Genomic DNA, 14840 nt, shown 5'->3' with positions numbered 1-14840 from the left:
CGAACAACACCAGAGCACTGTGCTACGGCATCTTCTTGCTCGAGGGAGACGTCTTCAAGCCGTACCATTTAGCTTTTGGGATTTCTATTGGAGCCAAGCAAGCCGGGGAGGGAGCGGAGCTGGGCGACAATGGGAATATCCGGCTCTGCCTCCCGCTGGAAAAAACAGCGACAACAAAAGGGGAAGGGAAGATTCCCTTCCACTGGATGACAACTGTCCTATTTTGGGGAGCTCAGGAAGAGGGAAGTCAGCCTAACAGCTCCCGTGGGGGCCTTTCCAAGAAGACTTTCCAAGCTATTTAGCGACCCGGAGAGAAGAGTCCTGCCACTCCTCGTACCTCACCGTCAAGCTCCCCAGCGCCTGCCGTCCCTCCCTCACGCCCAGCTAAGCCACCCCACAGCGGCGACCCCGTCCCCGGCGACAGGACCAGCGGCATCCTGCCGCCCCTCGCAGCCGCCCCGTATCTGCCCCGGCGACCGGGATCTCCCCGTCCCCCCCCTCCGCGCCCCGCCGCACCTTTTGCTCAGAGGCCGGACCCGCACGGCCACCTTGACGTTAGCCATGGCTCGGCTCACGCCCAGCAGCCCCGGCCGCCCGCGCCCCGGCCCCGCATCACGCCCCCGGCGCGGCGCCCCAGCGCCCGGGGAGGGGAGGGGAGGGGAGGGGAGGGGAGGGGAGGGGAGGGGAGGGGAGGAGCCGCCCGCCCCGCCCCGCCGCGGACGGGAGGGCAGGGAAGGGAAGGCCCGGCCCGGCCCCGGGCAGCCCCCGCGGGGGGAGAAGGGAAACCTCCCCGGGCGGAGAGGAAGGGTTTCGGGAAAACTCTCTCCAAAGCAGCGGCGCGGCAGCCTCTCCAGCACCCAAACCGGGTTTTTCCGCCTAAAACAGGTCCGCCCGGGAGAGCGGGACCTCCAGACCAAGAGACGGTGGTTTCACGCTTAAAATCGCCAGGGATACCCCTGCTCTCCCGGCAGCACCACCAAACGCTCATTTGCAGCAGCGTAACAACCCGGATTTTACTTAAGGGTTTAACGCCGGCAGCCCGATTAGATGGGTGCTGCCATGAAGAGACTCACTAGGGACTACCCAAGAGAAACCAATTTCTTTCAGAAGTAAAAAACTGCCCGTCTAATCCTACCTAAGTTTGATCACATTTCTTTTCCTAGTAACGTGCAGGCAGTCAAAAAACCAGCACGGTTTAAAGTGCAAAGCACTCCACATTTAATTAATTTGACAGTAATTTAAGGAAGGTAAGTACCCCTTCCTTACTAGTGCTAAAGGAAAGCTCCCAAGTGTTTTAAATTCCTTTGAAAACCTCCAATCTTTATGTGGGTTGTATTTATTGTGTAAAATAAAATTTTGAAATTTCCAGAGCTATAATTGAAATCAATGTCAAACTGTCACATTGATAAAGGTTTTGCACTTACGAGTAATATAAAAACCACCAAAAGTTTAAAAAAATTGCTTTTAGGATATTGTCCCTGTCAGCTACCGACATTATTGTGAAGATGTGAGAGCAAGCAGCATTGGCTACATGCGTAAACAAGATGCCAGGCTCAACAGAAAATTCCTGTCTGTTTTTTGCCAGTGTCGTTACTCATTTTTAACTGGACATTTTCTGGTTTTGCATTTCAAAATACAAGAAACTCTGAGCTATATCTGAATATCATATAGGAGTGTTGTACAGTCCATTTAAACAACTTCTGCTTAAATTGTCTTTTAACTGTGCTATTTATTTGTACTTTAAGTATAGTTCTCATGAGACAATTTGCCTTAAGCTCCAGAAACCTTAAATCTAAACGAAAAAGCAGCCCTCCAGAGTGAAGTATGGATCCTTTGGACCCAACACTTTTCCCAATTCATGACCCACCACAGAGATGCTAAAACGAATACCTACAAGCTGTGAATCACTGTTTACTTCAGTCGATTTACCCCTTTAATCACACTAAAGAATGAATTGGTATGCCAATGGCAAATGGTTATTACCTAAACTCTACCACCTCCACAGTCAACTCTCCAATAATGGATACAGTAAAAGAAGAAAATACGCTCAACCCTGGGATATGGCAAACACATATTTGTCTTCCTTTCAAGGAACTATAATGAACAAACTAACTAGAAATGTTTTCATCCTACTTCTGGAAGCATTAAATCACAACAACTTTAATTTGCTTGACCTGAATCATTGCTGTAAGCAATGAGAGAGAATTTAAACCTGTGATAGATGCACAGGACGATGATTCCAGAAGTCTGGATTCTGTTTCTTCCCGTTTCACAGACTGTGCAAAGCATTTTCAGTAAACATGCCAGCTCCTCCTCTGCAGTTGTGTGGAAGACCTTCACTTCCACATCTGAAACAACAGTGATGTGGGACTTTGGACTCAAATCCTGCAACGACATATAGCAAGCGTTCACGCAAAGATCTCATTCAAGTTTATGGGACTCAAATGCCAGTTTATATTCTCAGATATTCTGCTTGACTTAATCCAAATTGTTTCTATCCTCTTAACTTTTCTCAATAGCAGCAGAGGGGAACATCAGCTACACTTACATAGTATACTAGAGAATTCTTAAGCTATACTTGACATCACACTCAGCAGAATGATGTAGTCTACAAAGATTAAAATGGGATTCTCAGAAAATTTCAACTACAGAGGAGACCAATTGCAAGTAAGTCAGATCAGAGTGTGCTCAACAAAGAACCAAAGATTTCTTCCTTAATTCTACCTTAAATTTTTATGCAAGTCACATAAACTACAGTGACATTTGTGTGGTACTGAGCCACCTAGCGGTTACTTTCAAATAATAAAGGGCTCTTATTTTCAGAAATAGAAACCAACAGGTTGGATGTATGAAGAATTCAGGTAACATAAGCGATACAACAGTAGAAAGGAATACATCTGCACCACTTCAGTTTGCTCTGTATTCTGAATACAAAACTGGACATCCTTCAAAGACAACCAACCGTCCTGGTTTACAGACGTCCTGCCACTGACATTTTACCAACAAGTCTTTTCATGACAGGAAAGTCACTAAGGTTGAAAACTGGAACAAGCAATGCTTTTGCTAAATTGTCAGTCATACTCATGAAATGAGTTTTATTCTAAGGGGGGCACTGAAGACAGGGCAAGCAACAGAAAAGGAGAGACTGAAGAATATATTTATCACTATCATAGAAACGTGGTTTGCAAACCAGCAGACCTGCCATATATCACCGAGTACATTCCCTGCTTTCCCACACAACCACATCATAGCCATAATAAACTGTAACTTAAAACTAGTTTAATTTCTTGGTTGGAACTCCTATGGAAGCATAAGCTGGGACCTAAAACTTTGCACTGTTCTTCTAATTACATGATTTTATAACAAAATAAAACCCAAGAAACTGAGCTCTTGAAATCTAGTGCTTTTATTGAAGTTTTACAGTGACATACAAAATACAGTGTTTTATCAAGATGCTTATAAAAATGAATAGAGACACTATAGCAAGTGCATAAGCAATATCAAAACAAATTTGCATTGACGATACAAGCTCCAAGGGAATCCTGTCCAACTATTTCAAAAAGGAACTCCTCAACGGTCTTCTCAGTAGTTTGCCTTCCTATGAGCTACTGCTCATTGTCCTTGTTGTTTTATGTTTTAATAGTTGGAGAACTGTTACATAAGAACAGAAATATAACTACCTACAAAGTCCCTGTTGGATTAAAGCACAACTATGTTGTAGTTTTCACCTGAGACCGTAAAAAGGTAGTTCTTTGAACAGCCATCCTATTTGAGGAAAATGATTTGTTAGGTTAAAGATAAGCCAAAGTCCAATTCAGCAGTATTGCAGATGCTGTCAGAATACACTTCTTTTTGCAGCTCTCTCCATTTCAATATTTGCTCTGCCAGCTCCTCCAACTCCATCACGAGCACCTCTGTTTTTGTCAAAGCAGTGTCCTGAAGCAGGAAAGAGTTGGATTTCATCTCTATACACCCTGTCAATCTAGCAGGACGTAAAAACAACCTAAACAACCAAACAGCATTGAATTCTTAATGCTGAAGGAGACAGAAGGCTCAGTTCTTTTGCTACTCACCATATTCTTCATGATGTTCGGTATCTGAGGGATGCTTCTTACGGTCTGCAAATGGCTTTCAAGCTTCTCAATGAAAGTCACAGCCTCAGTCAACAAGTCTACTACATACCTGTAACCAAGAATGAGCCCCCTGCTCCAAAGTTGTGCAAAACAATGAGGATTTAATAATTCCAAGCTCTTACTTCTTTCCCCTGTGGGTTTTCTTAGTCCTCTTCTCCAGTTTTATGCAAGTTCCTAACCATTTAATTAATTTCTCTGCAATTACACTTCTTTTACGACTCTCAGCAACAAGTAGGGCAGGAATTACAGAAGTGAATACGCACTTCTTCAGTAACTGGACTAGATTTTTAGACCATGAGAAGAAGGACTATATTTTTAGAACATGTACTATGCATGTCCATGAATCATTCACACACTTATTCTGAGCAAGTCACAGTGGAAGGAAGACACTAAATGCTAAAGTAACAATTCCTACCTATGGAGAAGCATAATGAATCAAGCATTTAACACGTTTAAAACAATACGTCACAAATTGTTGTGTAATCTTCGGAAGACAAGACCAATAACCTAAGCAAATATTCATACAAATATGTATCACTACCTTTCTATGAATTTAGCAATGAGTAAACTACTTGCTTTTAGCTGAGGTTTTGCTACCATTTTTTATTTCTATTTTTCTCAATGGAAAAGTGAATGAAAGCATGCGATTTTTACTGCCTATTAGTTCAAATCAATTTGGACTCATGCAAACAAAGAACAATTATTTTCTATATGCCTACTTGTGGAAAGTAGCCTCAATAGGCAGGCTCTCTTGACATCTGGGCTTTATCAACCTCTTCCTAAGAGCCCTCTTCTCTTTCAGTACAGCTTCCAAGTGTCTGTTCATATCTTGCAAAATCTCGCATTTTTTGCCTATAAAATAAAATTGCGAAGTTGAAACTATTGTCCTGCTAAAACAAGAGCAAAATTTCTTCTGGAGAAAGACAGAAAGAAAAAGTCTGATCTATTGCACTGGACAGTTTACACTCAAGAAAGATATCATTAATCAGAATGATTTTTGTTGGAGCGTACAGGACTTAATATCAGCATGCACCTCAAAGTCATAATACCTACTTTTTAGAGATATAGCTTTGTTAATTGTTTTACATTATTTATAGCTTTAAGTAAACCGTCTTTGAGATGAAACCAACTTCTTAAACTATACCATAGCATTGAAGTATTACAATATACTTCACCAGCCTAACACAGTAGTAGCAAGCTAGAATGTTTTTAAGTATCCATCAAATCATAGTGGGAAAAGCACAAAATAATAAAGAAATTAATACATATGCTCCCAAAATACTAAAATCAAAATCCAAGTAATTTTAGGGGCATACAGATGCAGCAGAAATACACTGAGTTACTCGAAAAGCAGCAAAACAGCACACAGGCCAAGGGAAGCAAATCAGGTTACTGATGATCTCTGAACTCCTGATGCTCCACTGACCCTGGGGAGCGGACCACCCCCCCCAACCCCCCCTTTTTTGGAGAATGAGTTATGCACAGAGCTTCTACTGAGACAGCAGAGGGTGCAAGTTCAAATAGTATGGAAGCATTCTTTAGGGGCTAATAAAACACCTGCCACCTCTAACAAGCTATCCAGTGGAGAAAGCTGCAATAACTTCTAGAAGTGTCATGTACTCAGATGAAATGTCAATCTGCTGATGAAACCATTTAACACTCTTGGTCTTGCTAAGGTACAACTGCACTTACCTAAGTAAAAAGGGTGAGCAATGTCTGCTGTCTCCTTTTCCAACTGCAGAATTTCAGTTTTCAGTTTCTTCTACAACAATAACATCATCAAATGAAAACGCATTTTTAACATACTTCTGCAGATATTGTTGACTCTCTCTTGGGGTGGGGAGGAAGTAGAAGGGGAGAAAGCGGGAGCATGGGGGAGAGCATGTGTGTGAAAGAGAGCGAGCATTTGCACGAGAGCATGTTACCATGCTCTCTGGAGTGTTTCTACTACTAGGTGGGGGCTTTTTTTGTCAATAGGAAAAGACTGTTGAAAAAAAAACTAAGCAATTTAGTGATTTATTGGGAATTTGTGCTGGAAAAGACAGATCCTGCAATTCGTTCCTAAAACACAGAAACTTACATCTCCTACAAAGCAGTTTCATAGTCTATATTCTACTAAAGAACCTCTCACAGCCGCAAGTTTCCTCCTTCTGGCAAAGACTGGTTTGTATTGTGTTGGGTTTTTTTCTTAGCTGTGGGAGAAGCTCTCTCAGGTGAAACTCCTAGCTTTAATTCTTTCCAACAATAAACCAGCACAAGAGGAGCAGATACCTTCCTGTGGCTGAAAGAGTTGTGGTCATTTTGGCTAGACAAGAGAAGACTGAGGAAAGTACAGAAGAGGATGACATATCAGTCTCTCAGGACTCACAGAGAACTGCTGCTTTGCTTTTCTTGATTACTGAGGAGAGGACAAAAATAAACCTGTTTCACTCACAGCATATTGAACATTTGTCAGAGAGAGTACTTTGTATGTGAAACCTTCCAGCAAAGGAGGCTAAGTAGCCACCTTACTGGGAGCTGGAAACTGTTCGTTCCTTCTGCCTGTCAATACAGGATGATGCCAGCTGTTTAACTCATTCTCCAAAAAAGTAAATGGTGAATTTGTCACACTGCTTTGTAGCTGCTGGAGCCCACATTGTGTAACTTAAACACATTTTTTGTACCAGCGAGCAAATGCTCAGAAAACATCATCATAAAATACAAGCCAACAGGCAATTCAGGCAGTAGGAAATGACTGAGGTTACCTCTTGCTAACCAACAAAATGGTCTAGTTGCCTATAAAGATACGCATTTTTGTGAATTGAAGTCAACTACAAATTCTTATTTGTTCTTCAGTTTCTTCAGAAAATTTCAGGTGACACTTCAGTCAAAGATGCAGGCTGCTGTGTCTTTCTGGTTATACCGAAACCTTTTGTTTCGTGATTTTGTTCTTTTCTTTATAACAACTCAGTCCACTGGGGAAAAAATGCCAACTGTTAAACAGCTGAACCATTAAGAAAAACCCCAAAACATGAAACAATAGCACATGGCAGTCCAATACCTCATCAGGTGCCACATATTATCTCTAATAGTAAAGTGTAGAGCATACACTGACAACAGTAAAGGCTGTACCTCATTGATTTCAGCTCGAATGTTTGCCATTTTTTCCATCTCTGAGAATTTCACAAAGCACGGGGCTTTTCTACAGGTTAAATCCAATGTCTCCTGTGAAAGGAAAACAACAGGAAAAAATACAGTCAGCAGCAAGAACATATCAGGCAAATTCTCCAGATTAGCTTTTAATAGTCTAAAGTTACTGTTATTCTCTTGCACTATGCAATACAGTAAACTTCATCTGAACGACTCATAAAATACGGGCATTATTTAGGGAAAGTGAACATGAGTGAAAATAGAATTTCGTAAAAGGCAGTAATAGAGCACTCTCAACAATACTAGCTTGCATGCTGCTGGAACGCAGTAGAGGCCATCAAAAAAACCCCCCTCACGTCTACGCTCCAGAAAAACACACACCAGAAGGTACGGTTTAGTAAGGAAAGCTACCATCAGCCAAAACCGCAAGAGGTCCCACAATAAAAGGAAAAACTTGTCCGCCTTTCAAATCAACGCAAACAGTAGCACGGTTTAGCACTTCCACCTTATTTCAAGACACACGGCCGGTACTAAAGCACGGGTAACCTGACGGCTGGGTGTGAGGCGCTGCACCTGCAGCCAGGACACACGTGCTTGAAGGACGGGCACAGAGGATAGAGGAGAGCTGCGACGCAGCACCTGAGCCAGGGCTTCTCCAAACCTTTACCACAGGTAGTTTTTGTTGCGCCGCTATTTTCCCCGCTGCCGCCAGCTTGCACAGCCGCTCCAGCGCGGCCCCCTCCAGGCCCCCGGGCCGTTACCTGGCTCACGACGCCCGCCGCCAGGCACCGCGCCAGCAGGGCGGCCGCCGCCGTGGGCTGCCCCGCCTCCCAGTGGCCGCGGGCGGCCGCAGCGCCGCTCCGCTCCTCACCACTCTTCGCGTCTCGCCGCCGGCTCAGCTCCAGCGCCCTGCGCGCGGGCACGGCCGCCCCGCGAGGCGCGGGTCTGGCGGCCGCCGTCGCTGCGGAAGCGGGGCGGCGGCGCTCCGCCATGCTGGGTGTCCCGGAAGCCCGGGCGGAGCGCGGCATCCATAGCCGGTGGGCGGCCGCCATGTTGGGTGTGACAGGAAAGGGGAGGGGTGACACGCGTCCGGTTCCGGGGGGAGCCGGTAAGCGCTTTCGGAGCGTCGGTTCTCGAAGGGCGGAGGCAGAGCGCGGGGGGCTCCGCCGCCGCGGAGTGTCGGCGTGCGGCGCCTGCACAGGTGGGCCGGGCCGGGCTGGGCTGCCCTCACCGGAGCTCCCTGCGGTGGCGGGGCCAGGGTGAGGGCCAAGCGGCCCAGGTGGGGCTGGAGCAGCCGCGATGGGGGTGAGGCGGAGGGACCGGGGCCGGGGCCGGGGCGAGGCGGAGGGACCGGGGCCTGCAGCGGGTCATTGCTGGCTTTGCCCCGTGCCGAGGGTCCTGCTGACCCGCTTCTAGCCGTCGCGGCAGGGAGTGCTTCTTCGCTCGGGCTCCTCGTCCCGGCTGTTTACGTGCTGTGTTAGGCTTTATTCCCCACCTCCCGGCTACAAGCCTGACGCTAATCCTTCGGCCTGTAACTCGGCGTAGTTTGTCGCGGGGATTAAACCCTGCTGGAGTTACGGGGGATGGATGTTGTCTGTCTGCATCTAGAGTCGCAAGAAAGGAGTTAAGTCTCTTAATAAAACAAATGTTTCCAAAAAAGCAGAATGCGGTATTGGAAGCGGGTCAGTGCTGGTAGATGCCGCTAAAATCACGGCCAGTCTCCATGGAGAATCTCCTTACGCTACTGGGCCCTGAAAGAGGCGGAATGTGGAAAGTATGCAATTTTACCACTGAGTTTTAACTATATTTGTTGCATCATTTCAATATTCAAAGTGCTATAATGAAGCCACCTTAAGCTAAGTAAATCTTTTAAGTTCTAGGTTTTAGTTATAAGGGAGATGAAAACGCAGCAGTGAAACGGTTCAGTATGTTGAGATGCTTGTGGTGTTGGAAGACAGTACACATAAAATGACTTTTACATTTGCTTTATCACAGAGACTTTGGATTGCAGTTCTCCAGTGCAGAATAACTGAGAGAAACTCTCTGAGACCATCACTCAAACTCTGTATGCTTGACAAAGAACTGTTAGGATGGGAAATAGTGCATTAAAAGCTCACCTGGAGACAGCACAGAAAACGGGTGTGTTTCAGCTAACAGGAAAGGGACTTACAGAGGTAATGTAACTGTAGTGGAAACGTGGCTGTTTGTGTGTATGACTGACAATTTTGGAAAGAAATTACCACCTCATTATCATAATGCACTGTGTACATGTATTTCTCATAAATAGTGATGGATAGTATTATTTCAAGAATTTTTTTTTTCCTTTTTGCAGAGCAGATTTTTGCTTGCACTGTCTTCTGATTGAGGATTTGTCTGTCAGGACACTTGCATGCTTCTGATCTTATGCTTTAGAGTGCATGTATGTTCAAGAAGTACTAGTTATGATGATGTTGTGCTTCTTAAAGAAGGGCTGTAAACTTGGAGGAAAAAAAGTAAATTTTATAACTGTATTGTTCCCTAGAAAGATACTCCACAATTTGTCGCATTTAGATACTTACGCTGTATTTAGTTGTAGTCATATGAATAGTCTGTACAGGCTGTTCACTGGGCTGGAAACATCTTGAAGTTTATTATATCAGAAATTGTCTTGACTTTGACTCAACTGCAGAAAAACACAGGATGTCTTGGAACCATAAGTCTAGTAACAATTCACAGGACAGCCGTAATAACAATATTGCAGTAATTTTCCATGAATTTTCTAAAGTATCTTCTTCCACTATCCTACCTTCTCTCTTCCCTTCTCCCCTGCCAAACCAAAGGAGAATCAAAATCACTGGTCTATTGACCAGGACTCGCTAATGGTGATTGTCAGGTTTGGTTTTTTTTGCTCAGTGCCAAGTGCAGATTAAAGTGGTACAGGATGTAAATAAGAATAAGGAAAATGGTTTACATAATTATTTAAAAAGGAAAGCAAGAGAAAAACTTCCCAATCCTACTCTGCTAAAATATAGAGTTGTTAACTAGCTGTAGAATATTTTTTAAATGGCAGGCATGTTTAAGAGAAACACACAAGAGGACTAAAACGTAAACGAGCTTGTGTCATGGTATACTTCCTTCTCTCTTTTTAATTTAAATTCTTTGGCTTAAAAACTACTCTTCCTAGATGTTAGACTGTCTCCTTTATATCCCTTTTTCCTTACTCAGATGAAAAAATATTTTTAAGACTATGTATTAAGCAAATTTGCCAACTTAGTTGCACACTGTGGTGATTGGACATTGTAATACATATGACAGTATGTAATAGCAATACAAATTTCAATTAAAATTTTAAGCTGTGTAACTTGAATATTTGAAGTTGTATCAACTATTTAAAGCTGTATCTTTTTTCTCCCCCATAGTTTCCTGAAGATCTGCAGAAGCTAACAAGCAACTTAAGGACAATAGACTTGTCGAACAACAAAATAGAGCTCTTGCCACCACTCATTGGAAAATTTTCCTTTTTGAAGAGCCTTGTTCTAAACAACAACAAACTGAGTATGCCTGCTAATTAATATCTCCACAGATTTTTAAAACAATAACCTGACTTCTCTGCTCAGAAACTAAATTTAATGATTTAGCTCTCACAGGATGTAAATGGGGAGTTTAGTCACCTAAACTGAAATCTTTGGAATTCATGTACAGGAAAAAAAACCCCAAACCATAAATTCTTCAAAACTAGTGGCCAACTTAGTTGTATTATCAGTTTTACAATGACATGTAAGTACTTAAAACCATAAAACGTTTCTGTGCTGTGACTTGTCTGATCTGAAGGTTTAACAGTGTCAGATGGTTTAGTACTTGCATAGAGAACAGGTAATGAAGATGATCTGTAGAAAATGTTGCTGGCCATTCAGTGGTTGTTTTGGTTTCTGTTGGACAAACATCCAACTTTATGGAAAAAACAGAATGAGGTGAAGAAACTAACTTTTTATGTATTAATTGTGTATTATCTGCCTTTTTGAAAAACAAATGTGATTTACAAACCTCTGACTCTATAGTGGAACTCAAGGAGTGCTATGGGTTATATACATGTGTAGGTAGAATGAGGAATGAATGAACACCGGCAGAGCTTACCTGGTGAGGCTTATATGCTGGTATGATACGATATGAATTATCTGAGAACTTACTTTTGAGTGAGTTGAGTAATACCTTTAAAGGGCTGCAGCAGACCTGAAGCTGTGAATTGTGTGGTACTTCAAATGTCATAGAATACACTGGTAAAGTGGTTAGTAAAGAGTATAACTAACTGATTGATAGTCTAAAATCCTCTGAGTAGTGTTTTCAGCCTGGTCTGAAGGCAAGGTCTGCCTTGTCTGCACATTATTTTAAAGATATTTATGGAAGATGGTTAAAAAGCATGTGTTGTTAGTGGGCTTAAGTTTCTGTGCAGGGATCTGTACCTTCATTGGAAAATGGGGAGGAATCCTGTGAGAAATTACTGTAATATAGCACCATTTTCCATGCAGAATCTTATTTGAATTAAATGGGTATGAATGTTTACTGCTTTTTGTTTAGGTCTTTGTTCTGTCATTTATTTCTAGCTGCTTTACCTGAGGAGCTGTGTAAACTGAAAAAACTGGAAACACTACTCTTGAATGGCAATCACTTGAGGCAGCTACCGGCTGCATTTGGACAGCTTTTGGCTCTCAAAACCCTGAGCCTTTCTGGAAACCAGCTTCGGACTGTGCCTACACAACTCTGTGGTCTTCGCCACTTGGATGTGGTGGATCTTTCCAAAAACCAGATCCAAAATGTACCCGACACTGTGGGAGAATTGCAGGCTATTGAGCTCAATTTGAATCAGAATCAGGTCTGGTAACTGAGATACTACAGGCATGTAGATGTAGGGCATGGTTTATCTTGGACTTAGTACATCCACAGAACATAAGCTGAGACTATCAAAACTTTATAGCTAAAAGACATCTCCTGGACACAACAGAAATGAGGGATCATAACTAGAATTTGTGTACTGATACATCCAACTGCCTGATTTGACTAACTAACAAATCCTGAATTTAATCATACCGAAAATTATTTGAACAGTTCTTGAGTAGGAATCTGATAAACAGATGTGTAGGTTGCCTGTCATCATGGAGGAAAAAAAAGTTACTTGGATTTTTTGACCATTATTATTGTTGCTTACGCATTGTTGTTAAGTAGTTACTGTTAATGTAGTTTATATTACAACATGATAATTGTTTCACGTTAGTCTGAAACACAAATCACTTTAAGTAATCATGGATCACTAACATTTTAATCCCTTTTTTTTTTTGTTATTTCTACCAGATTTCCCAGATCTCAGTGCAGATCTCTCACTGTCCACGCCTCAAAGTCTTGCGTTTAGAAGAAAACTGTTTAGAACTTGGCATGCTTCCTCAAAGTATCCTCAGTGATTCCCAGATCTCACTGCTTGCAGTAGAAGGTAACCTCTTTGAAATCAAGAAACTCAGAGAACTGGAAGGTTATGACAAGGTTTGTCTCTTCTTTTGTCTTTTTTTAAATGAATCTTCTGGTGAAGTCCTTACCCAGTACCTCCTCACAATACTAAGCTTTTATGCTGGTGAATAAAAGCACAGTCTACTGGTATTGTCACTGGTACTGGATTTGTAACTAACTTCTGAAAAGAGTTTCAACAGTTCTTCTAAGATTAACTTTCTCATAGGATTCAGGATCAGTGGTCTTTCACCAACATCTTTTGAAGAGTAGCTAATGATGATAGGCGTGTGAAGGAGTAAGTCTTCACTTTGATGGGACAAAAAATAACAGATGCTTCCTACTATGCAGCATTCTTAACTGTTTAACAATAGTTCATCCTTAACACTTGAGATCTGACTGTTAGCACTGTGAGGACTGACTTTCTAGAATATTAACCTGAATTACAGCAAATGGCAGAAAGTTTTTTGGTGTTTTTTTTGTTTGCTTGTTTTTTTACATTAAAGCTGTAATGGTTGTGTCTGGGAAATGCAAATATGCTTTAGATGCAGAGTGCTTTTGAGTCTGAGAGCAGAAGCTTAGCTGCTTTCAATAGTGAATCTTGTATTAATTTCTGAATCTTAGATTTTTTTGTTTGTTTGTTTTCTTTGTAGTACATGGAACGATTTACAGCTACAAAGAAGAAGTTTGCATGATCATTATTCTGACCTGTTGTATTCCCAGTAAGAAGCGTTAGTGACTGAAGCGCCTGCTTCACTGACTTAAACCAAGACTGATGAAGGAGATCATCAGAGTACTCCTCCTCTAGTAGTCTGATATGGTCTGTTGAGGCCACATTGAATAAACTTGAACTAGAGAACATGGGTATTGAACTGATGAACCTGCCTAGGGGCCAGTTTTGATTTTTGTGCCACTATAGCTTTTAACACAATACATGTTCTCCTTTGTCAGGGCTTGTTCTTTAACAGAGCAAGGGAACGAGCATTTCAAAGTTGCCAGTTCCCTTTTGTCAGGAAGCTGGCTGTTAGTTTGTAGAGGATTATTTCTCCTGGAAACATTTTTCCATGATGGCACGTGGAAGTTCTACCACCAAAGCAGATCTGAAACATTGTACGAACTGCAGTAAGCACTATTCTACAGAGAACTTTTACAGATGAGGATTTAGTTTATAACCTGTATAAGTTTTTTATGAAGCACAAATAGGTGTGGCTAAGTTGAGTGTTTTATTAACTGCTTCCAGTAAACAAATAATGGTTTGAGCATCCTTCATTCATATTTTACTGTATGGGCTTTCTTTTCCCATAAGCAAGAATTGCACTACAGTCCACTTCTGCTTGAGCTGTATCAAATAAAAATGAGGTTCATCTTCAGTGTATTCAGTAAAAATGTGTATTGCTGGAAAATACAATATCCCTGCACTGACTCCTTGTGTACAGAGCAATGCTGAAAGTTTTAGTTGTCAGCCTGCTGCTGCTGCCTTATTACCAAAAGCACCTAGAAAGAGCTAAACATGTATGCAATTATGTAACTTATACTGAAAAGGAAAACGTTTATTTTAGTAAATAATTTTCAAAAAATCAGTTCAAGTTTATTTGGTGTAACTGCTGCTGTCGTCACTTTAACAAGTAGTACTAAGCTATCACTGAAAGCCATCACTTAGGTACTTGGTTCCATCAGTTGTTGGTAACAGCTATACTTCAACTGCTTTGAGAATGCAGAGGAGATTTAAGTATTGGTAGCAATTCAGTTAGTATGTACTGCACGCTCAAAACAGTGAAGCAGGAGGCAAGATAAGCATGGATGCATCTATTCCTAATGAGACTGTCATACAGGTAATCATACATTAACTACTGTTCTATACTTGAGCTTTCTTACATGAGACAAGAAAGGCATTTAGACAGCAAACTCCTTGAAGTTGCTGATGTAATCATCAAGCGTATTCAGTGTCTTATGCCATCTGTAGTTAAGAAAAATGAAGTGACCTCCATGCCAATCTTTTTCCTCAATGTAATAACTATAATTAAGATTAGCAATTCTTAGCAGTTCTTTTATAAGATGCTCAGAAGAGGTATCTAGTTCCCTGACCCTGTTGATGTCTTATTTCAA

General features: G+C 42.1%; 3 protein-coding genes across 6 annotated transcripts in view; 1 reads left to right on the top strand and 2 right to left on the bottom strand.

The window, feature by feature from the left end:
• The window catches only part of STARD9 (StAR related lipid transfer domain containing 9), a 119312-nt gene extending 118712 nt beyond the window's left edge, over positions 1 to 600 (bottom strand). The window contains exon 1 of the mRNA XM_076344686.1: positions 517 to 600. Coding sequence (XP_076200801.1) covers positions 517 to 563 — 47 coding nt within the window. The 5' untranslated portion in view covers positions 564 to 600. The remainder of the gene's footprint in view (positions 1 to 516) is intronic.
• A 2790-nt stretch (positions 601 to 3390) lies between these two features.
• HAUS2 (HAUS augmin like complex subunit 2) lies at positions 3391 to 8269 on the bottom strand. Its single transcript, XM_076344681.1, has 6 exons — positions 8024 to 8269; positions 7245 to 7337; positions 5826 to 5895; positions 4853 to 4985; positions 4074 to 4182; positions 3391 to 3936 (listed from the first exon to the last, which is right to left on the bottom strand). Exons 1-6 carry the CDS (start codon positions 8252 to 8254, stop codon positions 3787 to 3789), a joined length of 786 nt encoding a protein of 261 aa, XP_076200796.1. The 5' UTR covers positions 8255 to 8269; the 3' UTR covers positions 3391 to 3786.
• Positions 8270 to 8321: 52 nt separating this feature from the next.
• On the top strand, positions 8322 to 14156 carry LRRC57 (leucine rich repeat containing 57). 4 transcript variants are annotated; one of them, XM_076344683.1, is made up of 7 exons: positions 8322 to 8370; positions 9258 to 9436; positions 10661 to 10796; positions 11843 to 12111; positions 12588 to 12773; positions 12964 to 13032; positions 13388 to 14156. In XM_076344683.1, exons 2-6 carry the CDS (start codon positions 9353 to 9355, stop codon positions 13009 to 13011), a joined length of 723 nt encoding a protein of 240 aa, XP_076200798.1. In that variant the 5' UTR covers positions 8322 to 8370; positions 9258 to 9352; the 3' UTR covers positions 13012 to 13032; positions 13388 to 14156. The 4 variants fall into 4 exon arrangements, with proteins under 4 accessions (XP_076200798.1, XP_076200797.1, XP_076200800.1 ...); XM_076344682.1 differs by lacking the exon at positions 8322 to 8370 and adding an exon at positions 8378 to 8463; XM_076344684.1 differs by lacking the exon at positions 8322 to 8370 and adding an exon at positions 8954 to 9036.
• Positions 14157 to 14840: the final 684 nt, after the last annotated feature.

This window comes from Aptenodytes patagonicus, chromosome 7 (genome assembly GCF_965638725.1).
Source record: "Aptenodytes patagonicus chromosome 7, bAptPat1.pri.cur, whole genome shotgun sequence".
NCBI classification, from domain to species: domain Eukaryota; kingdom Metazoa; phylum Chordata; class Aves; order Sphenisciformes; family Spheniscidae; genus Aptenodytes; species Aptenodytes patagonicus.
The sequence above is the reverse complement of the archived record's forward strand: the minus strand, read 5'-3'. Positions and strand labels throughout refer to the sequence as shown.